The sequence below is a fragment of the Idiotropiscis lumnitzeri genome, chromosome 10, assembly GCF_059441095.1.
Source record: "Idiotropiscis lumnitzeri isolate Australia: NSW breed Sydney's pygmy pipehorse chromosome 10, RoL_Ilum_1.0, whole genome shotgun sequence".
NCBI lineage: Eukaryota > Metazoa > Chordata > Actinopteri > Syngnathiformes > Syngnathidae > Idiotropiscis > Idiotropiscis lumnitzeri.
Genome location: NC_142400.1, coordinates 21,921,274 through 21,946,487, shown reverse-complemented (window position 1 = coordinate 21,946,487; position 25,214 = coordinate 21,921,274). Strand labels below are relative to the sequence as shown.

Genomic DNA, 25,214 nt, shown 5'->3' with positions numbered 1-25,214 from the left:
GTTGGCGTGTCTAGAGCGGCACCATCACTCAATTTTTGGCCCACTTTGAGTGAATGGCACTTTTGAATAATGATTTGAGTTTGTGGTCAGAAAGAACCAGAGCATGCTGAACATAAAGCTGAAATGCCCAAAAGCTCATGTTACATCTGATTTCTCCAAAGGACATTCTCCCAGAAACTTCCTGCTTTGCCTATAGGTATTTTGGATGAATCCAGTTTTGTCGGTTTTAAGTTATTTCAGGAAGACATTTTCTCTCTTTAATAATATAATGTTAAGACGTTCAATGCGCTCTGGAACAAACGTTCTGAGTTTTAAAAAGCTTGGCCTCAGCAACAGGTCAAAACTAAGCACAGTGGTAAACCACCAAAGAATGGCTGACAACAAAACACCTGATCTGAACATAAACATTTGTGAAAAGAGATGAAAATACAATCGGCCAATTATAATGCACCTTTAAAATTTGAGGCAGCTGGAGTGCTTATCCCAGGCGTTGGCCAACACACCCATCGGCAGGTGCAAGTCTTATTGAGTTAAATAAATCATTTAATTGTAGATCTTTTCAAAGAGATTGCACAACGAAATACTACATCAAAGGGAACAAACATTTTTGTCCGAACAAGTTTTATTATGATCATTCTTATTACTTTATTATTGTAATTATTAAAAGCAATTATTGATTTATTTCTCTGACCAACATCTTTGTCCGTGTGTATCGTTGGTTCCCAAGGACTATGATATTTAATTCAACTGGAATGTTCATTCAGACAACATTTAAGAAACCAGGTCACTGCTAAATGCTCAACCAACACACTGATATAGGTACACTGGCATTAATTTGACATTAATCATTTAAAAAAAATGTTTCAAATCAACACACCTGTTAACAACACAGTCTGGAGGAACAATTGTGAAAAAGTGTTTACTATTTATTTTTAAAAACACTTCATGACAGCAAGTCTCTTTTCTTTGGTACTCCAGCTAATTAGCTAATTTCTAAACATGCTCTGAAAATTCCATTTAATTCACCAAGTAGAGCAACATTTAATCTATTCCTTCTTTCTCCATGGGAATTTTCCTATTACTGTCTAGAGGTGGTCAAGCACCCTATTGTCAATTGAATAACAGTACCTCAGAGATTTATTTATTTAAAGTCTGCCCTTTTAAAAAAAAAGTTATATTACATAATAATAATGCACAGCCATACAATACTGGGTTTGAGCATAATATTTTAACTACACAATTAAAATCAGGACAGCGAACATCCTCAACAGTGCAACGCAACACTGTTTTCTAAGGAATCAAATGATGAGATATTCACGGTCGAAGCTCTTGGATCTGCTGTAATTGACACGGCATGCACAATGACGGCCTGTGGAGAAAAAATTTGGATAACTATTTACAGGGATTGGATGAAAGTGACAAACAGAAAGTGACAAGCATGAAAAGCAGCAAGCCTTTCAAATTTGGAGATGGAAAAGAGTGCATGCCACAAAAAAGGTTACAATTTCAGCCAAAGTAGGAATAACAAAGTCCTGCATCGAAACAGAAGTGGTTCCAGGCATCACCAAATGGCGGACCGCGGTCCGGATCCGGAAGGGATGGTTCGGACTGGACCCATGGCCAATCTATGATGAATTTTTTTCAGGGTGCATTCGCAAACGTTGGCGCTGCAATTCTAGTAAATACGGAAAAGGCGTCACTGATTTGAGCCAATCAAATCTTTTGTTTACGATCCACTGCCAATTGTGGAGCAGACCGGAAGATAGTGCTGCTGACAGTATGCCTTGCTAAAAAGTTAGCGAGGTCGATGCGTCTTGTTTTAATAAATGAATGGATGGAGAAATTTAGTTTCGTTCTGGCTGCAGCCAATTCAAAACCAGTGTGCATTATATGCTCCGAAACCGTCGCAACATTGCGAAGCGCCACTACGAAACAAAGCACCGCCCTTTTGTGCACAGTTATCCGCTGAAGTTTGAGGTGAGCGCACGCAAAAACATCGAACTTCGAGTGCAGTTCAACAGATTTTTACATTTTCGTTTACAACCCAGCGGCATGCAAACGAATGTTGAGTAAAAGTATCATGGATTTTGGGGAAACATAAAAAAACGTTCAAGTGATGGGGAAGTTGTGAAGGAGTGCTTAAATGTAGTTGCACAAACATTATTTAAAGGAAAACACAAAGCACAGATGTGTGAAATAATCTACCAAATCCCAATGGCCCTGACTCCGTTCCAACCCAGATTTAAGTCACTGGCAGGGCAGTCACAAACTCATTTTTCTCATTAAGAGAAGTTAAAAAAATATTCAAAAGAAAAAGTGGTGTCAAAGCTCATTTTAAATTAGTTTTTCATGAGGACAGCCATTTTTATTGATTGTGTACTGAACATGTTGACCTGTTTTACTTGGATAATTAGGCTTTCCGTTTTTTTAGGCTCATAACTCTTTGATTTAAAAAAAGGTAAAAGATGTTAACTCAATGCTTAGCAATTTATATATTTCTGCAGGAGATTATTTACAGTTTTTTTCTGGAAGTGGCACCCTTGGCTGCCAGGATGGCCGAGTGGTCTAAGGCGCCGCGTTCAGGACCCAGTCTCCCCAGGAGGCCTGGGTTCAAATCTCGAATTTCCCCATTGTGGGACTAATAAAGGCATTATTATTATTATTATTATTATTAACATCCTGGAGCCACATTTTCTTGAATGTGAAATAAACGCCTTAGATTTGTTTGACTGGCAAAGGTGTTTAATGGGAACATTGCTAAATATTTAGTATATAAGTGCGATCTGTTGAAAATGACTAAATATTGAAACTATATAAAAATGTGAACATAGGCTAGACATTTCGGGAAGTTGGACTTTGGTTCGGACCTTTTAATTGGAAGAAATTTTCGTCGTGGACCTCTGTGACTTTTAATTGAATACCTCTGCAGTAGACATTCTTTTACTAGTAAGTAAAGCGTCCTTAAAGCGAGCAGGGGCTGTGTTAAATTTGGAGAAAGATGCTGCAACCACGTTTAAACAACGACTCTTGATGTTACATGCTCAGGACACTACTGTGTAAACCAGGGGTACTCCTGCCCTGTCTGTTTTTCCATCTCTCCTTGCTGCAACACACCTGATTCAAATAATCAGATAATCAGAAAGGTCTGCAGCAGCTAGATAACTACCCTGATCATTTGAATCAGGTGAGTTGCAGCAGGGACAGATGGAAAGCGGGCAGGACACCGGCCCTTGAGGAACAGGACTGAAGACCCCTGGTGTAAACATATCAAATAAGAATCCCCACACATTTGAGAACTCTTTTCTAGCTATTACAGAAAGTATGAGTGAAGAACAAAAGCACAAAGCTTTACTGAAAGTTCACAAACAGTTCAGCCATGTATCAGTTTATAAACTCAGGAAACTGCTTATGAATGCCGGAAATGTTGATGTTGAAATCTCTGCCATTCTAGAAGAAATAGTGGGCAAATGTGAAATATGTCTCAAGCACAGCAAACCTCCACCAGCCTGCTGTTGGTCGACCTATGGCTTCTTGCGACAACAAAACTGTAGCTGTGGATTAACATGAACTGGAACCAAATGTGTGATACCGTCACTGTATTGATCATTTCACTCGTTTCAGCGCTGGCAGCATTGTCTCCTCCTAAGGGACAAATGTAATTGTATAGCACCTCATTCATTCTTGGATTAGTGTCCACGGCCCGCCAGAGCGACTTTTCAGGGACAATGGAGGCAAATTTAATAATAATGAAATAAGAGACATAGCAGAGAATTTTAATATCGAGATAAAGACCACTGGTTACAGTCCTTGGAGTAATGGTTTGCCTGAGCGCCATAACCAAACACTAACGGAAATACGATTGAAAGTCAAATTGGAAGTCACTGGGGAACAGCTCTGGACTGGGCACTCATGGCAAAAAACACAATGCTGAATGTACATGGCTTCAGTCCATACCAGTTAGTTTTTGGACAAAATCCAAATCTTCGCTCTGTTTTAGTGGAAAAGCCACCTGCTTTGGAAGGCAATATCATCAGTGTGTGGGTGGGACAACATATCACAGCGTTGCACACTGCAAGGAAAGGATTCACTGAAGCAGAATGCTCAAAAAGAACAAGAAGAGCACTCAGGAAGCAACTTTGTTCAAAAGATGAGAGGTGTCAAACGAGGGAAAAAGTGTTTTACAAAAGAACTGACTCCTGAGAATGGAAAGGACCGGAAGTTGTAATTGGACAAGATGGAATTGTGGTATTTGTATTCCATAGTGGGACCTGCGTCAGGGTTCACTCCTCAAGACTGAGAAAGGCTCAGACTGACTCCAGCAAAGATGCTATTGCACTAGATCAGTGCTTCTCAATTAATTTCTGTCACGCCCCCCCCTACCAAAAAAACAATTTGCGCGCCCCCACCACCAATTCTTTCACATTTTGTACAAATGTACATGTTCATTGTATATCGATGTTAGATTATGTATATAAAATGTCCCTTAGCAAAGCTAAATTAATTTTGAGAAGTATTATTAAGAGGATCTCGAAACTCAGTAGTCTGTGGTGCAAATATTGATGATGTGACAAATATTTACTGAACTGTAACGAATTGGGTTGTCTGTTCTCATTTTGACATTTGTGTTTCTCTGAGTTGTGTTGTGTCCCATTTCTGTGAATGCATCGTGTGACTCACTGGACGGGAGGTGTGTGCGAGCAAGAGAAAGAGAGAGAGAGAGATCCGTTGAAAATGACGGAGCGAGTTCCCCTGTGTTTGATCGGGTACGGCCAACAGAGCCATTTCTGTAGGAATAAAAAGTCGAGAACTGAATGGAATTCTGACGTGGTCTTTTAAAGGCGCTACAATACGTTTGACGTTGAACCTCTTTGTTTGGTGATGTCATCCGTTTCCGTGTTCCGGTCTGAGAGCGTCTGCTAAATTGCTAACGTAGCCGTCGTCTTATTTTATGTTTCGATACGTAATGGTTGGAATACAACATTTCTGTTCATAGCTGCTGCCTCTCCGCCCAAACACGGTTCGCGTCAGACTTCTGTTAAATGTTGAGCATACATCGAAGCACTTATTACTCTGTAATTCATTTTAGTGATTATCACGCTTAGCACCGCCTCCCTCCACGACCGAGATTCCCACGTTGCCGTCGTGTGGAGGCTTGAGCGGCTCCCTGGAGTGCAGCTAGCACTCTGGGGGCCTGACTAAGAGGAATCTCACCCTGGTGGTCGAACCAAGCGTTAAAACTTGCTCTCGACTACACACCTCAAAAATGGCATGGCTTTCAGGGATGAGACAGGAGGTGTGAAAACCACACGAAACTACTACAGCACCGCCTCATTCGCAGACTCGTTTAGAACGCTTCTTGTTAGCGGGGTTGTTTATTTGTCATCTCGCAGCCCGTTGCTGCTGCTGTCCACGGACTTATTTATAGTACAAATGAAGCTCAGACTGCAGCGGTGCAAAATAGCTTGGCGGCTAGTATTCAAGTTGCGGCGAACGAAATTACTTCCGGGACAACGAGCGACATGGCAACGCTTGTTTCCCGCTTGCCCCCCCTCAGCATCGCACTGTGCTCCCGAGAACCACTGCTCTAGATCAACAACAACCTCAAGAAAAGGACACTGGTCAAAGTACTGTCGTACACATTTATGACAATACTGACTTAGGAGTGAACCATCTGGAGGATCCGCGGCCACTGGATGTTGGAGTGGGACACCCCATATCACTGAAATCTGGACAATCAATTATTGTGACAAAACACGTTTCTCATTCAGCTAAAGTGATGGGGTGAGCTGGAAAGCCCACTGGACAATGGAGGGACTGGTACAACCGACAATAACACAGAACCTGAGAACATAGCAGGTACCACAAGGTGACCTGCTCTAAGTCAGGTCGAGAATCTTCATGTTGAGCCTCTGGACAATAATGAAGTATGTTCTAATTGGATAACAATGACCTGTTAATCACAGATGTTTCATTTGAGATGACATTCATAATTTGAGTAGAAATGGGGTGTTTGGGGAAGTCGAAGGTCAAAATCAGATATCATCCTGGTGGCTGTGTACGCTAATGTTAACACCTGATTGCATAGTACCTAAAGCACGTCTAGTAGCTTGGGGTTATGCAGCGTAAAACACTTCAGCTCTTCCTAAAGACTCCCCTACGTGCTCATCAGTTACTAAAGTTGCTGGTGTCAGTGATGTCAGAGACAGTGGACACTACACTCCATGGACATTAAATCAACTTTTCTTTAGGGAGCAGAGTGGTCTCGGGACATCCACCCCCATCCTCCTGCTCAATTAAATGAGAAGGCAAAATCCATCCATCCATCCATCTTCTGTACGGCTTCTCCTCCTCCTTCCTCGTCTGGCCGCGAGCGACGCTCTGAAGTCAGGCAGGCACATCACAGACTGCACACGGCAAACAGAACGAGTACGTGGCAAGAATCGTGCAGACACACTGGCAGATGTCACTTTCGGCGCGACATCTGTTCCTCCGCTTTCATCCACCGGGTGAGTAAATGCAACTATGGTTTCGTGCACCACCACATGCAACAGTGCACCATTCTCATGGAAAGACTCTCCCTGCTAGAGGGACGTGTCCGCCAGCTAGAGCAGAGTAATGTGGTAAGCGTAAACGTGGCGGACACGACTGTTAGCACGGGTTGTAGCCAACCTGCTAGTCCGGTTAGCATTGGCCGTAAACGGCTTGCTAATCGCGGTGAGCCTGTTAAGACACATAGCAGTTCCATTCCACCTCTGTCTCATGGCTACCGCACTTTAGTGATAGGTGACTCCATTACCCGCAACATTAAGCTTGAAAATCCAGCCACAGTAATGTGTATTCCTGGGGCCAGAGCACCCAACATAGAAGCTAATCTTATGGAGCTAGCGCGCAAGACAAACAACGCGAGCTATTCAGATATAGTGATACACGTTGGCTCCAATGACACTAGGATGAAGCAATCAGAGATCACAAAGAAAAACATAGCAAGGACTTGTGATCTCGCCAGAAAGATGAGTCGGCTTCGAGTAATTGTCTCTGGCCCCTTGCCTGCGAGAGGCAATGATGAGAGGTTTAGTAGATTATTCTCGCTAAATTGGTGGCTGGCTAGTTTTTGTAGTGAGCAGGGACTACAGTTTATAGATAACCGGCCTTCTTTCTGGGCCGACCCGACCTGCTGAGGATGGACGGCCTTCACCCTAACTGGGAAGGCGCCATCACTCTTTCTAGAAACATAGATTATTGTTTGAGCCTTCCATGACTATTCATATTAGAGCAGGTCGGGTTGCAGGCGAATAGTGAGCCTATAAGGAAGGGTATGGAGTCTGTAAGGCTAGAGCTAACTAGCGCTATGCTAGACTTAGACAACACACATAGCTTTTCTTCTAGATGTGAGCGCTACACACCATATGCTGTTACATCTCATACTGATATAATTTCTACTGAGGTGGCAATACATGATGGGTTTAAGCATTCCTCCCCGTTCGGTTTTTTCGACGACGAACCGTTCTCTCAAAATAATAGCACTCGAAAGCTGTTAAATAACTATTGGATTCCGACCGTCGTAAATTCTCGCCGCGTTTATAGTTGCTCGAGGTACAATCTGGGACCTAGGCAAGGCAATCTCCTTAATATTATGACCAGGAGTCCTGTTGCGCGGAATAACTTAGATAGACCTATTTTACTGAAACTCGGTTTTTTAAATATTAGATCGCTTTCATTGAAAGCCTTGTTAGTTAATGACCTTATTAGAGACCATAATCTTAACATGATTGGTTTTTGCGAGACCTGGTTAAAACCGAATCAGTTTTTACCGCTGAATGAGGCTTTGCCTCCAAACTTCGTGAGCTCGCATGTTGCGCGCCCTCAAAAGAAAGGCGGGGGTTTAGCCCTAATTTCCGAATCGAATCTAAAACTTAGTCCTCGTCCTAGCAATACCTTTAAAACATTTGAAGTTCTCCTTATGCGATTCACAAACTTGAGGTCTTCTGTCAGGCATGGTGCGATAGTTTACTAATATACAAAGAAGCGCTTGATCTAGCCAAAACTAATTATTATTCTAGATTAATTGTCTTACATAAAAACAACCCTAAATATTTATTTGATACCGTAGCAATGCTAACGCAACAGCAACCAACCTCGGATAGCTCTTCCTTTTCAGCTCACGATTTTATGCAATTCTTTACTCAGAAGATTGAGTGTATTCGTGATGAGATTAAAGACACTGTTCTTAAAATTCCGTCGAATTCCGCGATAAATGGTGTTCATAGGGACATTAGGGCTGATAACTGTCCAATAACTTATGTCAATTTAAAAAAATATCTCTTGAAAGCCTAACAAAATTGGTTAGTGGGGCAAAACCGATAACTTGCGTGCACGATCCGCTTCCTGGCAAACTAATTAAAGAACTGTTTACGACCCTAGGACCGTCTGTTTTAAATATAAATATATATTATATATAAATATAATATGAATATAAATATATAAATATAATATATAAAATCTATCGCTTACCACGGGTATAGTACCAGCAGCTTTTAGGAGCGCCGTTATCCGACCGTTACTTAAGCAACCAAACCTTGACCCAGAGAGTCTCAACAACTATAGGCCGGTTTCAAATCTTCCGTTTATTGCAGAAATTCTTGAAAAAGTTGTAGCGCAACAACCTAATGAATATATGACTGCTCATAATCAATTTGAACCTTTCCAATCGGGTTTTAGAGCCAACCACTCTACTGAGACGGCCCTTGCTAAAGTTACTAATGATCTTCTCATAGCTATGGACGCCGACACCTCATCAATATTACTCTTACTCGATCTTAGTGCCGCTTTTGATACCGTTGATCATAACATATTATTAAAACGCCTTGCAACGTGTGTTGGCATTTCAGGTTCAGCGCTTTCTTGGTTTAATTCGTATCTGTCGGAGAGGACGCACCGTGTAATTCATGGCAATGCGACTTCGGATCTTTGTAAGATCACATGTGGAGTTCCGCAGGGATCGGTACTTGGACCTCTATTGTTTAGCATCTACATGCTACTGCTTGGTGATGTATAATGTTGATGATACGCAGTTATACATGCCGTTGGATAGAACGAATCCGCGCGACTGCTATAAATTAGAGGCATGCCTTGCCGAAATTAAACAATTGGATGTCTTTCAATTTTTTGCGTCTTAACTCAGATAAAACCGAGATGCTCATCTTTGGACCAGCGCGTCATCGGTACCTTTTCAAAGACACCACTCTGAGTATCAATAAATGTAATATTACCCAAAAGGATTCAACAAAAAATCTCGGTGTTATATTTGACGCAACTATGTCATTTCAAATGCACATTAAAAATATTACTCGAATTGCGTTTTTTCATCTGCGTAACATTGCTAAAATTCGCCCAATTCTATCAATGTGTGACGCGGAAATCTTAATCCATGCGTTTGTTACGTCTCGCCTCGACTATTGTAACGTTTTGCTCTCGGGTCTCCCCATGTCTAGTATTAAAAGTCTGCAGTTAGTTCAAAATGCAGCAGCTAGACTCTTAACTAAGATGAGAAAGTTTGATCATATTACCCCGATATTAGCCAATTTGCATTGGCTTCCGGTCCACTTGAGATGTGATTTTAAAGTTCTGCTACTTACTTTTAAAATATTGCACGGCTTAGCACCTTCCTATCTCGTTAACCTCGTGGTACCATATGTTCCGTCCCGAAACCTTCGCTCACAAAATGCTGGTCTTTTAGTGATCCCGCGAGCCAAAAAGAAGTCCGCAGGTTCTAGAGCGTTCTCTATCTGGGCACCAATGCTTTGGAATGCACTACCCTCAGATATTAGAGGTGCCACCTCAGTAGAAATGTTCAAAACACTATTAAAGACGCATTTATACTCTTGTGCATTTAGCTGAAATATTTGTTGGCCTGTTTACTGCCGCTTTTTTTTTCTCTTTTCTTTTCTTTTCTGCCCCCTTTTCCCCGGGCTGGGGGATTAGGTGACGGTGACCCACTAGGAAGTTTAAGGCATTGACCAACTGGGCATGCACCTGTTCCAGTGATGTCGTCTTCCTGCAGCGTGACATTTGATCAATTTATTTGTATACTTTAGCATCTAATTTAATTATTTGTTGGCCTGTTTACTGCCGCTTCTTCTCTTTTCTGCCCCCTCTTCCCCTGCTTGGGAATTAGGTGATGGGGACATGCTTTGAAGATTACGGCACTGACGAACCGGGAAGGGACCTGCTCTGCCGAAGTCGTCTTCATGCAGCGCCTCTTGTGATTTCCTTATATTTCAGCACTTCGTTGAACTACTTGTTGGCCTGTTTACTATTTCTGTTCCCAATTCCCCGACTTGGGAATTAGGTGATGGTGATTCACTTGGAAGTGGCTGTTCTGAATTTACACCAACTGACCGGTACAAGATCGAAGGCTCATCCTCGGATATGCTGCCATGGATATTACGGCCCTGGATGAGGACCCACTCCACTGAAGTCATCTTCCTGCAGCACTTCATTCAATTAACTCTCACATTATCTCATCTATTATTGCATAGCATCATTGTATGTGTCAAATGTTGCCCAGTTGGCATCCATTGCAGCCTGGTCATCCTGGAAGGGGGATTCCCCCATCTGTGGTCCCTTCTCAAGGTTTCTCACTTTTCCCCTAATGAGGTTTTTCGAGTTTTTCCTTGCCCTCCTGGGGGTTAAGATGGGGGATGTCGATTGTGGTTATGTAAAGCCCTTTGAGACTGTCTGTGATTAAGGGCTATACAAATAAAATTGACTTGACTTGACTCGTGTTTCGGGGGGTGCTGGAGCCTATCCCAGCTATCTTCGGGCAGTAGGCGGGGGACACCCTGAACTGGTTGCCAGCCAATTGCAGGGCACACAGAGACGAACAACCATCCGCGCTTACACTCATACCTAGGGGCAATTGAGAGTGTTCAATCGGCCTGCCATGCATGTTTTTGGAATGTGGGAGGAAACCGGAGTACCCGGAGGAAACCCACGTAAGCACGGGGAGAGGATGCAAACTCCACACAGGATGGCCGGAGCCGGGATCGAACCCACGCCCGATGTTGTTTCTCACTGTGAGGCCATCGTGCTAACCTGTCGGCCACCGTGCCGCCAGAAGGCAAAATATGGAAGCTAAATAAATGTGTCTATGGACTAGCTGATGCTTCCCTTTACTGGTACACACACTTCTGAAAACAAGAGCCACAATGTCACAAATAGATCCTGCTGTTTTCTACTGGTTAGATGAACACAGCTGTGTTACTGGCATCCTCGCCTCTCATGTAGATGACTTCATTTGGGGTGTCCCACATTTTTTCCACAACAATCAATCCCTAAAGAGAAGACTTCTTTTCAAGTGGGACACGAGGAACATAATTGCTTTCGTTACGTTGGCATGGATTTTGCTACTGTGAAAGGTGGAGTGGAAATGCAACAGGATATTTACATACATCTTGAACCTATTGTCATGGACTCATCAAGAGCAATGGAGCTTAATTCTTCTCTAACTCGTTGTGACACTGACAACCAAAAGGTTGAAGATAGATCAGCCCCTGTGGGTGGCCAGACAAAGCAGGCCAGATATCATGTTTGATATGAGCATCCTTGCGTCCATCTTAAAACATGGCACTGTGCAAATCTTGCATGAAGCAAATAAAGTGATTAAGAAAGTTAAATCACAACATATCACCCGAAAATATCAGAACTTAGGAGATGATTCCTTGAAGCTTGTTTTCAGTGCATCCTAAGCGATGGTGGAACAGAAGGTGGACATCTCATTGTGCTGATGGGCAAGGAAGGAAAATTCCCACCTATCTGCTGGCAATCAATGAGGATCAGGAGAGTGGTTTGAAGCACACTGGCAGGAGAAAGCCTTGATAATGCCTTATTTCTGTCTTCCCTCTACTATGAACTAATTACAGGAAAAGTCGGACATGACATCTTACCCGTGATGTGTGTCATAGACTAGTCACTTGTGGAAGCCTTTAAATCGACAAAATTTGTAACAGAAAAATGACAAACTAGAAATAAGTGGCATCAAAGAACTACTCCAAAGCAAAAGGATCCAACATGTCCTTTGGTCAGCTACGACGGAACAGCTGGCTGATTGTCTGACAAAAACAAAAAGGGCTGTCTTCTCTATTGCATCTGAAAGTGCTGAAGGAAGGAAACTTGAAAATGACTGTTAATGAAAAGCAAGCCTTTGCAAAAAATAAAATAATATTCTAATTGATTATTCCCGTCTTGAAAGTTATTTTCATACATGATGTTTTGTGTAATGGCATGGGTATTGAGTTAATCATTATTTGCATTTTTTTAAAGATAGTGAAGATTGTTACATTAAATTTGTTTGCCTGTTTATTTTGCTATTTACGGCAATTCTCAACCAATTGGAGAGGATCGCTTAGTGATGACGTAAGTGGGGTTGTAGACTTGATGTTTTGGTGGTTCTGACCGTCCGTGTGCGAGTGTTGAGCTGTTGAGAGCGATGAAGAAAAGGACAAAAGATCTTTAACGAGCACCATTATTGAGTATAAACAATGAACACCCACTCCCTGACTGTAATCAGATACCCCGCTCGTATGATACCTTGGCCACTAAAAGAGATGCAAGCCACTTATGTCAAGACAAGAACGGTCCTTAAAATGCATGGAGGGTTCCACCCTAAGTCCAACATCCTGACGCTGGACACAAAGTTAAAAGGGGGGGGGCCGTGGACTAGTGAGGGTCATGGGCACTATCCAGGAGTAAACAACAGGCCACATAGAATTTATAAAGATGACGGCCCCCAGGGATGAGCTGCTTAGCCACAGGCAAAAGCAGCCCAGGAAGAAGTAGCAGCCATATAGACAGTCATGGAAACACAAGTCCCTGCAAGACATGTATCAATGAAAAATTGAAGAAGTGCTTGACAGTGAGTAAACTTAGAAATGACTGGAAAAAGCTTGCGTGAAAGACAAGACAGTGGCACTAATCATGGCAGCACAATAACAGGCTCTAAACACAAAATCAATAGAGGGTGGGGTCTAATCACATCAGACAGGATCACAGGTACAGGCTGTGGAGAGAAGCCCCAAAGATGATGCAGCATAACACAGCTAGGTGTCAGAAATGTTCAAAGCATACATGGAGCAGTGATATCACGTAGTGCGATAAAATGTATCAGAACATCTCTACCAAATATGGACTATAGGTCCCAGAATCAAGACGGTAGACACCTCTGAAGGTGGTTGATAAAAGCAAGGCGAAAATCCTGTGGGACTTCCAAGATCCAGACAGACAAACACCGCGGTAATAGCCAACCAACATGACATAGTGGTGGTGGATAAACAGAAGAAAGCAGTTGTGATGGACAGTAATCACGAAAGAAAGTAAGATCCTGAAAAGAAATAACACAAAAAGCTGGGGGGAAAAAAGAAATGAAGGACAAACAACAGGAAATGAAGAGGGTAAAGGTGTGGTGCCGCAGTGGTGCCAGTAGTGATCGGGGCACTGGGGGCAGTAACCCCCAAGCTGGGTGAATGACTACAGCAGATAAAAGGAACAATGTCTGATATCTCTGTGAAGAACAGCATAATATTAACAGCTAAGATCCTCCGCAGAGTCGTCAAGCTCCCGGGCCTCTGGTATAGGATCCGTCCGTGCTTGAAGGAGATGCAGCGCAGGAGTCTGTGGGTGTGCATGCTACATCCATGCAGTATTTCTTTTTCTTCTTCATGCATTTAGGCTTACCGTAAAATAGGATCTTGTATCGTGTGAGTATCAGTAACTGTAGTTAATTAACATTGTCCATATACAGAAGTCAAGTGTGAATTCTATGTGTTTGGGTCACAGTATTAACTTCTATTTTGGTAAAATAGCTTCCTTTTTTATAACTACCTTCATATAAAAACTGATTTAACCAGGTTTTTCGTCATCCTCTAACAATCCAAAATTATTTGTCGGAGGAGTAATGCAGGCATTTCCCCCGCCCTCTACACATGGTCCTTCGATTGACCCCTATTAATGCTACACACACAAGCAAATATAATTGAGTTATTGATAGAGGAATGATTCATTCAAACTGAGCGCAACTCACCTAAGAATCAGAGATCATTTATTTCTCTTTCAATATAAACAGAACAATTAGCCTTCTCATTTCCATATCTATACTCAATATTGTGCAGCTGGGAAACCATTAAAGTGAATTGAACAAGATTCTCTGCATATCATACTCACTTGTGCAGTTTGGAGCAGTGCCAGACCACGTGCCATTAGCCAGACATTGGCGTGTAGGCAAGCCTGAGAGGAAATAGCCTTCCATACAAGAATAAACAATAGAGTGGGAGAAGGTTGTACCATCCACATTGGCAATACGACCATGAGCAGGTGTTCCTGGGTTCCCACACTGCACAGCTGCAATAAAGATGAGACATGAGAGGAAGTGAGGGTCAAGGATGAAAACAATAGAGTCTTTCAAATTGTCCATAGCTTGAATTAACAACCTGACATTTGGAAGTCGAGGAAATAACTTCTCCAGTCTATGCAGTTTAGTGCTTGATTAGAAAAATGTAAAAGTAAACTTAAATTCATTGGATCAAATAAGCGGATGCAGGGCAGCCTTGTTTTTGTTTTAAGAGGCTGTGTCAACAAGCAAAAACATGTAATTCATATAGTCACAGCCAGAGGTGGGGAGTAACAAGTTACATTTACTCCATTACATTTACTTGACAAAGTTTGGGGAAATTTTGTACTTCTAGGAGCGATTTTAGATCACTATGCTTTTTACTCTTACTTGAGCAGATTTGTGAAGAAGAAACTGTAATCTTACTTCCACTACATTAGGCTACATTGAACTCGTCAATGAAATCTCCTCTGCGTACGTTCGTGTCTGTCTCTCTCTCGGGGAAAGACACGTTTATTTTGTCAGAGCGAGACATTCGCTTGGCTCTTCCAAGTGAGTGTGTTTCACCAACCAAACATAGCCCTGCAGTCTCATGAGTCATCCCGTGACCATAATCAACTTCAGCAGCGGGAAAGAGTCGTTTTGTGAATGAACGGATTGAAAATGTCACTCCAAAATGCCGACTATGTGGATGCAGAAGTAGAGGAACACCCCTGGCCTCACATCAAAAGTATGTTCCCTTAAAGGGTGCGAAACACGAGCAACACTATGCAGTGTGTTCTTTGTTTGGCTAAACAAACTGACATTTCAGCGTTCAAGAACTCTAGATCAACCTTGAGGAAACATGTGGTGGTAAGTTTCCTCAATTTGATTTTTCTTCTTCCTGCCTGTGGATAGGCAAATGTTTGTCTTTCAGGTTACATTTATTTTAAACATTTCTTCTATTAGTATATTTATGTGTGTTTATATTTACGCCACCTCCGATATCCCATACCAGTAAACATGATGTTATGATGGGCTATTTCCAATAGGCCAGGTTCGCTTACAAGACTAGGCACTCAATATACAACATCCAATTCCAAGCAGGGGTGTTAAAGCCTATCCCAGCTATCTTCAGGCTGTAGGCAGGGTACACCCTGAACTGGTTGCCAGCCAATCGCAGGGCACACAAAAGAAGAATAACCATCCGCGCTCACACTCCTCTCGAGGGGCAATTTAGAGTTTCCTATCAACCTGCCATGCGTGTTTTAGGAACGCAGGCGGAAACCCACGCAGGCACAGGGAGAACATGCAAACTCTATCCAAGAAAGCACCTCAGCAGGGTTCTCAATATCGTCAAAGACAATACCCACCCAAACTCACACCTGTTCGACCTGATGCCCTCTGGCAGGCGCTACAGGTGCATCAAATCAAGGACTAATAGACTGAGAAACAGTTTCTTTCCAAGCGCCATTTCCATTCTAAACTCTCACACACACACGACCACCCTTACCTTGCAGAACAGCGACGTGATGTTTTTATATATCCTATGTCGTAATATTTTCCATCTCACTATTTTTTCTGTTATTTATCTAATTTATATATGTAATTGAATTATTGTTGTATTGCACTGGAGAGGGGAGCTCTCTAATCCCGTTGCACAATAAAGGGATTTCTGATTCTGAAAGCCGGCGCCTTAATCAATCCCCACGACCTCTGCACTGTGGGGCCATCGTGCTAAACAGTTGGCCGCAGTGCCGCCCCATTATGAACTTTTGTGGCCAAATTTACTGTTTTGTTTTGTGTCACAACAATTAAAGAATTTCTAAGTTTAAATGAAATTGCAAGACCATAACTATATAAAAGAAGTAACAGCTTTACTTGTAGGTAAGATATGAACTGTATCGTCATTAATATATTTTCCCAAGACATACTGGACAAAATTAAACAAAAGGTTTGGGCCATTCTGCTACAGTGTGGATTTTGTGATGAAAATACATCTTATTAACATGACATGCATAAAACCTGCCTGAGAATGCAGAAAATGAAATTAGAAAATTAGAAATGTTCGTATTTTTGTGTATGTGAGTGTGCAATTGTCTGTGGAAGGGTTCTAACCTCCGTCCTCCCAACTAAACCTACTGCCACCTACTACCACCACCTCTATCGAGAACCGCCAGCACACCTGTGGGACCCAATATAGAGAGTTGGATGCCTCTCCAAATAATCTCCAATCAGTTGAATTTATCACTGGTGGATTCCAATTAGCCTTTCAAGTATGATCAGGGGAATCATGAGGTGCCTGAGCTCAAATTTGTTCTTTGTGGAAGGTCTGTGATGATTTATGTACAAGTGATTGTTTTAGTTTTTTTTATTTTTAATTCAATTGCAATTTTTTTGTCATTATTGTGTGTAGAAATTTGAGGAAAATTACTTTGCAGGAAGTCCTCAGGTTACGACGTCCTTGACCTGAGACGTTTCGACATTACGACGGCCATGCCTTGTCTGACATTTTAGGTTCACACTGCAGGAAAATGCGAACCAGATCTGATTATTTTGCCCGTATGCAACCTGTATCTGTTTTACGTTTTTTTTATGACAGTCTGAACAGCTCAATTACAATTCTTTTTAAATCCGACTTGGGCCACTTTCATATATAGTCCTAGATTGGATAGTTAGGATTTTTTTTTTTTTTTTACATCATCATCCGGAGGGAGTGTGCTAGCAGCTGGGAGATCGAATCTGCAAATTGTATTGACTTTGTATTTTACTTTTATTTAATCCCTCTTGAAACATGAAGCCTAAAGTGGACATTTATGGCAATAGTGACAATTCAGCCACTATTTTTTTAGGCACGGCAATGACATGATATCTCCATGAATGGAGATCGAAAATCGGGGCCTCACAATTACCGACAAATACTGTATTTCTACCTACTATGGAAACCCTCCATACTGGGAATTGGATGATGAGGAAAATTTAGCAGATTACATGAGAAAGACTTTAGAGATACAAGATATACATTAAGTTTTCAAAAGCGATTGTGTTTCTCAGCAGGAAGAGCAACAGGTGGTTCCAGGTGATTGGGTGCTGCAAGCAAGTGTTGCTGACCACACCGACTGGCATGCAAATTGTTAAAAGAAATATGTGGATTCATCAGTCAGATTGTAAAAAGGTCATCTCAGGTGTAGACCCTGGATAGTAAAAGTGAGCAAAAACCTGACACGAAGGTGGTTGAAGATTTATAGTATCTGAAAATACCTAACGGTCAGTGAAGAAATTACAAGACACCTTTCTGTATTAGAATTAGAATTAGAAATCCCTTTATTGTCATTGTACTCAAGTGTGCACGAGATTAGAGGGCTCCCCTCTCCAGTGCAATACAACAATAATACAGACAAATATATAAATTAGATAAATAAATAAGAGAGTGCAATGGAATTTAGTACTGAATAGTGTATATAAAAACACATCACAATGCTGTTCTGCAAGGTAAGGGTGTTCTCGTGTGTGTGTGAGAGTTCAGAATGGAGATGGCTCTCGGAAGAAACTGTTTCTCAGTCTATTGGTCCTCGATTTGATGCATCTGTAGCGCCTGCCAGAGGGCATCAGGTCGAACAGGTGTGAGTTTGGGTGGGTATTGTCTTTGACGATGTTGAGAGCCCTTCTGAGGCACCGGGCGGTGTAGATGTCCGACAGTGAGGGGAGAGGGCAGCCAATAATCCTTTGCGCTGTTTTGACTGTCCTCTGGAGCCTCACTCTGTCCGCCTCAGTGCAGCCGCTGTACCAGGTGGAGACACAGTACGTCAGCAGGCTCTCGATGGACGAGTGGTAGAAGGCTAGCAGCAGCTTCCTGTCCAGGTTGAATTTCCTGAGGACTCTCAGGAAGTGCAGACGCTGGCGGAACTTCTTTACCACTGCTGTGGTGTTGTGAGTCCATTTTATTCGTGGGTCTCCATCTGACATGGCGATATTGAGGTGGTTCTGTTAACTGAATACCTGTTGTCTTGCTGTCTTGTTAGCTACTTTGATTTTTCTCATGTTATCATCAGAAATTGATGATATGTTTTAGAGAACACCACTTCTGTGGTGATTCAATGAAACAAGATTTTCCTAACTTCACCTTACCTTGGAGGCACCGCGGGTGGCCATCATAGTGAGGCCAGGCAGGTGTTTTCTGGAGGTTATGGACAGAAGTATGTATAGTATCTTACCGTAAACCAAGGTGTGTGATTGCATTTAGTTGATGAAACTGGTCCAAATTGTCACACAGTTTGGCTACTGAACAAAAGGTTAGGGACATTGATTGGAATCAAATTGGATGTAACAACTAAAGGATACATTTCTTGTGGGCCTAGCCCATGTTTAAAATTTTATTTAGGTCCACATAGTAGCTTTGCTCATCTGTATTGTACAATCTTTATGTGTGTATGTTCTGCTCTTCTGACAGAGGAAGATGTTCGATTTGATTAAGGTTAAGGCTTCAACTGCTAAAATTGTCATTATAAAGTTAAAGAGTAAATTTCCTACAGATGACAAAATTTTGATGTTTCACAGGAAGGCAATAATTGTTTTTGTCTAATGAAACTGATAAAATCTATAGCTGTGTTACTTGCATGAGGCCATGCCCATTTTACATGTGATTTCAGTTTTTATATCTCTATCAATGTTTCGAGGAGGTGATGATGACAGCTAAAGTTGAGTTGTCTGCGGGCAATGTGGGTTCAGTTCCCACTCAGTGACGGTGTCTATGTCTGCCCTGTGACTGGCTGGCGATGAGTTCAGGGTGTAGTGCGCCTTTCGTCGGTAGTCAGCTGGGATAGGCTCCAGCACTCCCCCGCGACCCTGTACAGGATAAGCGGTGTGGATAATGACATGACAGTTAGGCTTATTTTGTTTTCCTCTGAGTTTCTGAAATTCATTTCAGAGGTGCTTCAAACCCCCCAAAGTGGACTAGAAAGGTTGATGTATTTATGCATGTCTGATGCCCATTAAATACATATCGTGGTAAGGCTTGATATTTTCTGGGATAATGGTTGTTCCAAGCATTTTTGGACATAATTGAATACACATCATCCTAATTCTTTTTACTGTATTTTACATCATGAGTTAAAAGGTAAAAGTTCCCTTAGTGGCGGGAAATTTGTGTGTGCCTGGGTGTCAAACATATGGCCTGCAGGCCAGACTAGGCTCACAAACAGGTTTAATCAATCACGCGAGAAGATTTGGTAAAAAGTTAAAAAAAAAATGTGGCACAACTGATTAAACAGCCTCCCCAAATTCTCCAAATGGCTGATGGTAGTTGTAAACAAGTAGATTTAACTCTGAACCAACTCCACTGCTCTTTTGCCATATCCTTCTATCTTTTAATTTATATGGAACATTTCAATGAAGTACTCTACCCATAAACCTTTCATTCAAACCATATATGAACAATGCACAGATGGGCAATGCAAATTATACTAAGAAATGGCCTGGATGTCACGAATTAACGCACAATCTTAAGTCATGGTTTGATAAAAAAAGAAAAGAAAAAAAAAACTAAAACATAGTGCTACATGAAACAAACAAGTGTGTTCATATGACACATTCAACTACAGATAATACATATGCTAAGGATTAAGGTTCTTGTAACATCATTAATTAAATTCATTGCACCACACAAGTCATTCTGGGAACCGTTGATGAGCGAATTAGGTAGATTAGGTAGACATTCCGTGCTGACGGAAACTTTAAAGTGCTTATGGGCTAAGTGTTTCTGCCTTCCCTGTTCTTGAATGTCACAAAAACAAGTTATTTCAATGCACATGCATTGCCTTTCAATGCTGGCACCAATGTCTGTCATTTGGGCTGCTTGTTATTATGGCAGTTTAAAGCTCTCAATTTGTAACAAGCCAATAGCTTGATGATTGCTGAAGTGTCATAACGTGGATAACTACACTAGCATTCACATTAGCATTCAGCTTTGTCGCTCAGCGCAGGTGAAAGCCTTCAATCGCCGCAAAGAGATTCACAATGGGTGGGGGTTTGCAATCTGGGCCAGCAGCGGACATTCGGTTTAGTCTTGAGGTGCTTTTTTCATTTACTTTTTAAACAGTATAGCACACAGCGTATTTGACATAACTTAATTTGTTCTTCGTGAGTTTGTTTTTTCTTCTGGCAAAGACACCTCCAGTGTTCAGACAGAGACCTCATTCTTGTATTAGATGTTCAAAGAACACGATGATAAAGTTGTGTTGCTAAAACTCTGGGTAGATGATAGGTATTCCTAAATGTTATCTGACAACAAGTAAATAGCGAAAATATGTAATATTGACACCAGTTGTTTTTTGTTATAGATCATGAATTTACTGGCCCGGCCCACTTGGTAATAGATTTTTCTCCATGTGGCCCCTGAGCTAAAATGAGTTTGATGCCAGTGGTTTGTCTTGTCTTTTATCGAGACTTCTCCGGTCTACCAAACATCCACTGTTGCAAACATAACTGTTAAAGAAATTTAGGTTTGTCATGTTATCAAGTTTCAAACTATGCTTACAGGTCAATTGAAGTTCAAGTGAACATACTCCTTTTTGCGGTTTAGAATTAGCAGAAGTGTCTGTGCTGGCAGCAGAACAGGAAACCGGTCAGCTCAAACTTAGCAGAAGTGTGAACCAAAAGATGTCTTGTAAGCTGAAACTGTTAGAATAAGCAGTAAGAGTGTGGACGAGTGTGATAAAGTCAATGTTCAAGTTTTCCATTCTGTATGAGTTGCATATTCAAATTGCTTATGCTATGATGCAAATAAAAACCACGCGGGAGCAGGAAGCTCCCAGCTTTTCCTCTGACTGCGCAGGGGGAGCTCCTCGCAAGAGATCAAAGACAATCTTGGCTGGTTGATTCATTTGTTCAAGCTTGTTTTGATAGAAACATCCTTAACATTACTTGGTCCTTCAATTGCCGGATGAAAACGTGTGATCTGCGGTGGACGATTGACGACGACTGAAAACGGCGACATCGTGAAAGACCTCCCTTCCAGGAGGCCGGTCCTCGGACATCCTCCACCGAGAGAGCACAAACATCCACGAGCTGCGAGTGTCTCGACCAGCGGGGAGATTGTCACAGGTCAGTGGTTGTATACAACAGATAGTAAAAAACTCGAGTATTTGGGTTTTTGAAGAGGATAGTAGGGTTTCAGGGATTCCCTTTACCCATTGTGGCTTAGTTATTTTCTGGTAGAAAAAAACAGACTTAACTTTGCTATTTTGGAAGAGACAGTATAGAAATAGCTTTTGTTATTTCTAGAAGACGAAAATAGTTTACCTATTTTCACGGACACAGAACTGATCCATCTGTGAGTGTGAATGTGTATTGTATGAATGTCCAACGTTTGAGAAATCTAAAACTGACCGAGGGTTGTGAGTAAAAACACCCAGGAATACCCGCTCCAAGTTGGGAGCCAGCGACGCTCCTCCCGACGCCAGTAGATGGCACGCCACACGACTGTGGGAGCCACGTCCAAATTACCACCAAACCTAAGGTTTTGTTTCAAGGGACATTAAAATCTGCATGCTCAGCGAAAGCAGCAGATCTATCTGCACTGATCCAGGCTTGTAAGATGTTTTCTAAAAAGCATATTACAATCTGGACAGACAGCCAGTATGGTTGGGCGTCAGTTCATGTGTTCTGTCGACATTGGCCAAATAGGGGCTTCAAAACCACAACCGGAAGAGAAGTTGCACATAAAGCACTTCTTCAGCAGTTGCTGGGTGCGGTGCAACTGCCAGACAAAGTAGCGATTTGTAAATGCGAAGCTCACTTAACAGGAAATGACCCAATTACAATTGGAAACCGCCTCGCTGACAATGCAGCGAACGCTGCAGCCCAAGGTGTCCCCATCGTCGACACAACATTGCTGATAGGGGAAATGGACACACACACAACAGGCCAACTTGAGATTTTGATTTCACGTCAGAAAAATGCACCACCACTTGAACGCACATATTGGGAAAAAAGAGGGGCAAACATAGCTGGGGACGGGGTCAGCAAATTGGCAGATGGCAAAACCTTTTCACACAATACACATGGTTTACATTGAATTGAACAAAGCATTGGGGATGCAATATTGCTTGGTTATAATTGATGTGTTTTCAAAATGGGTTGAGTTGTTTCCAACAGCACATGCTGATGCTAAAACTGTTGTAAAAGCATTGTGTAATCGAATTATCCCAACATTTGGTATTCCAAGAGTGATTCGAAGTGACAATAGCACACATTTTTTGAATGACGCTGTAACAAAAGTGGGACAATTACTGCAAATTGACTTAAAGCGTCACTGTGCATACCACCCACAGTCTGCAGGACGGAACTGTTAAAGCCAGACTTATTAAGACAATGAGAGAAACAAAAAGACAATGGCCCGACTGTATCTCAATCGTCGTCACAGCAATGAGGATAGTGCCCGCCGAAGGAAGGACACTATCCCCTTTCGAAATCCTATATGGCCGCCCATATAGACTTCCAGATCTTGACTCATCAGAACAAACAGCGACAGGCACATCGGTCCCAGTCCACATTAAAAACATGTTTGGCCAAAAAGAGATGCATAGACACAATGACTTGCCAGTGTGTTCTGACCCACAGACGGACCACGTCTGTGTGGGAGATCAAGTCTTCCTCAAGGTGCTGAAACAACCTCTTTGGGACAGTGAGCGCTGGGACGGCCCTCATCAGGTGATTGCATTGACCCCGACGGCAGCAAAAGTCGAGGGGCGTGGCGGCTGGGTCCATTAGTCGCAGTGCAAGCTTCTCCGGTTCCCTGCTGACAGGCCTAGCGACGTTAGTCCCTCGGAATAGGATCTCCACCATGTACACGCTAGTGTACCGACGAAAGACCACAGTTGGAAAGAGGGTTTTCCGTGGCAAACCACCCCTCTCGGAAAGATGGAACGAGCCGCCGAACGGCGACTGGGCACAGCCCTGTCGACCAGATGCATCATCTACTTCCTTGCAGGGCTCTGCCTGGTGGAAATCAGCGCACAACCTCGAGACCAGGACGACATCGACGCAGACAAGTTGCACAGCCGCAGACTGCTGTCTACACTCGTATAGAAAAACCTGCAGCTTCTGACAAAAGACTCAGGGACACTGATTAATGTCACCTCTCTTTCACGAGAATATGCCATTACCATTCCTCTGAATCAATTGCAGGACCGCCGAACCCGGTTTGAACAAGTCTCAGCAATACCAGATTATTTACTGATATGTGAACCCGTTTTGATGACTTCACAGAAAAGCGTTGCAGTTGTGAATGTTTGATGTTCCGGGTTTATTTTGTACATACATGTATTGGACCAAAAACAGCTTTAGCTTTGCTTTATTATCTTTTAATTGTTATTATTTTTGGGCTTTTCGCTCGGGGCATGGGTTTCTACCTTTTTTCTCCAGAGTTTTGGAGTTTTTGGGTAGTTTTTCTCCCCCCTCAAGCAACAGCCTTTGATGATGATATTTGAAACGTGATAAACAGGAGGGATGTGTTAAAGAAATTTAAGTTTGTCATGTTATCAAGTTTCAAAGCTCCTCGCGAGAGATCAAAGACAATCTTGGCTGGTTGATTCATTTTTTCAAGCTTGTTTTGATAGAAACATCCTTCACAATAACATTACAGAGTATTGTGAGAGTTCCCTTACATTTGCAGAATGGCTGTCTGCCTGACCATGTCCCATTGGGGAAGCAAATCCTCTCTGCTGAGCCATACAGCGTATGTCCCACTGCGCAGGTGAATCGCACCTTGCTTCGCACTTTGAAGTTCCCTGCCTCCCGGCTGGCATGTGCAGGCGTGCCAGGATCTCCACAGGTGCCCACAGTGTTGCCTGTAGTGAGACATAACCACACAGAGAGCAATGAAAGCAACATAGCAATATAATATATGCTCTCACAGGTGAACCCTTTTGGTTTGTATCACTGTGCGTCCAACTTTCCTGTCTGTCAAGCAGCACAACAACAACAAAAAGACTCAAGATCACATATCTGTTGATTTGTTCTGGAGGCTACAATAAAGCACACAACATTCCAAAGAGCAGTTGTGACTAAGCCAACAACCTGCAGTACTCATACTTCTTATTGCTTTGAACCCCCCATATTAGTGCTGTCAAGTGATTATTTTTTTTAACTAATTAATCACAAAAAATTCCATGATTAATCAAATTTTTCAACTACTATTTTTTGCGAAGCTTATAACAGATATTTACTTGAATAATATCTCGGAATTGATGCAAAATCACCAAATATGAAGTCTATTTAATTCAAAGACTGTTCTAATAGCTTTCTTTGATTCTTGAATACGATGTAAATGACCACAAGCGCCACACTCCAGCTGTGTTGGTTTGCAAGGCCCAGTGCTAACTTAAACACAGTGTTTTGTTCTGAGACGTGCTAAAGACAGCTAATATGGCACAATATTTGCAAAGTATGCAAATAATTTTTTAAGTAAATCAAACTGAGTTACATTTTTTTGGATTAATCACCTGAGTTAATGCTTTAATTTTGACAGCCCTAATATATATATATATATATATATATATATATATATATATGAAGCACAATAATAATAAACTTTTCTGCGTCTCTCACTACATGATGTGTTTTGGGATCTGCTCTTTATTGGCATCAAGATCCTGTTCCTTGAGCTGTGCATCACTTTCAGAGCAGCAAGCAGCTGTGCTAATAGTCAGTGTGTTGACAAAGCTTAATTGCACAAAGCTCCTATCTTCTGTACACATCACAGCGCTCGGAAGCACACAACTGGATTTGTCACAACAGCTGGACATGATATGCTTGTTTGTCGTAGGGGTGAACACTTAACTTTATACTGCAG

At 42.1% G+C, this 25,214-nt stretch overlaps 1 protein-coding gene and 1 long non-coding RNA gene across 9 annotated transcripts in view; one reads left to right on the top strand and one right to left on the bottom strand.

Moving 5' to 3' along the window:
* LOC148329655 (CUB and sushi domain-containing protein 3-like) overlaps window positions 1-25,214 on the bottom strand; it is a 493,599-nt gene that overhangs the window by 146,465 nt on the left and 321,920 nt on the right. For all 7 annotated transcript variants that reach the window (XR_015845569.1, XM_088306210.1, XM_088306213.1 and 4 more), the window contains 2 exons: window positions 24,028-24,210; window positions 14,218-14,394 (listed from right to left, as the gene is read on the bottom strand). Coding sequence is in view for 6 of the 7 variants with exons in the window: in XM_088306210.1 (XP_088162336.1) it covers window positions 14,218-14,394; window positions 24,028-24,210 (360 nt within the window). In the remaining variant the exon portion in view is untranslated. The remainder of the gene's footprint in view (window positions 1-14,217; window positions 14,395-24,027; window positions 24,211-25,214) is intronic.
* On the top strand, window positions 1,819-12,160 carry LOC148329656 (uncharacterized). Of its 2 annotated transcripts, XR_015845571.1 has the most exons (4): window positions 1,819-1,977; window positions 6,249-6,506; window positions 9,982-10,261; window positions 10,349-12,160. It is a non-coding gene; the product is annotated as an uncharacterized LOC148329656 (long non-coding RNA). The 2 variants fall into 2 exon arrangements; XR_015845570.1 differs by lacking the exon at window positions 1,819-1,977 and having other exon boundaries at window positions 5,128-6,506.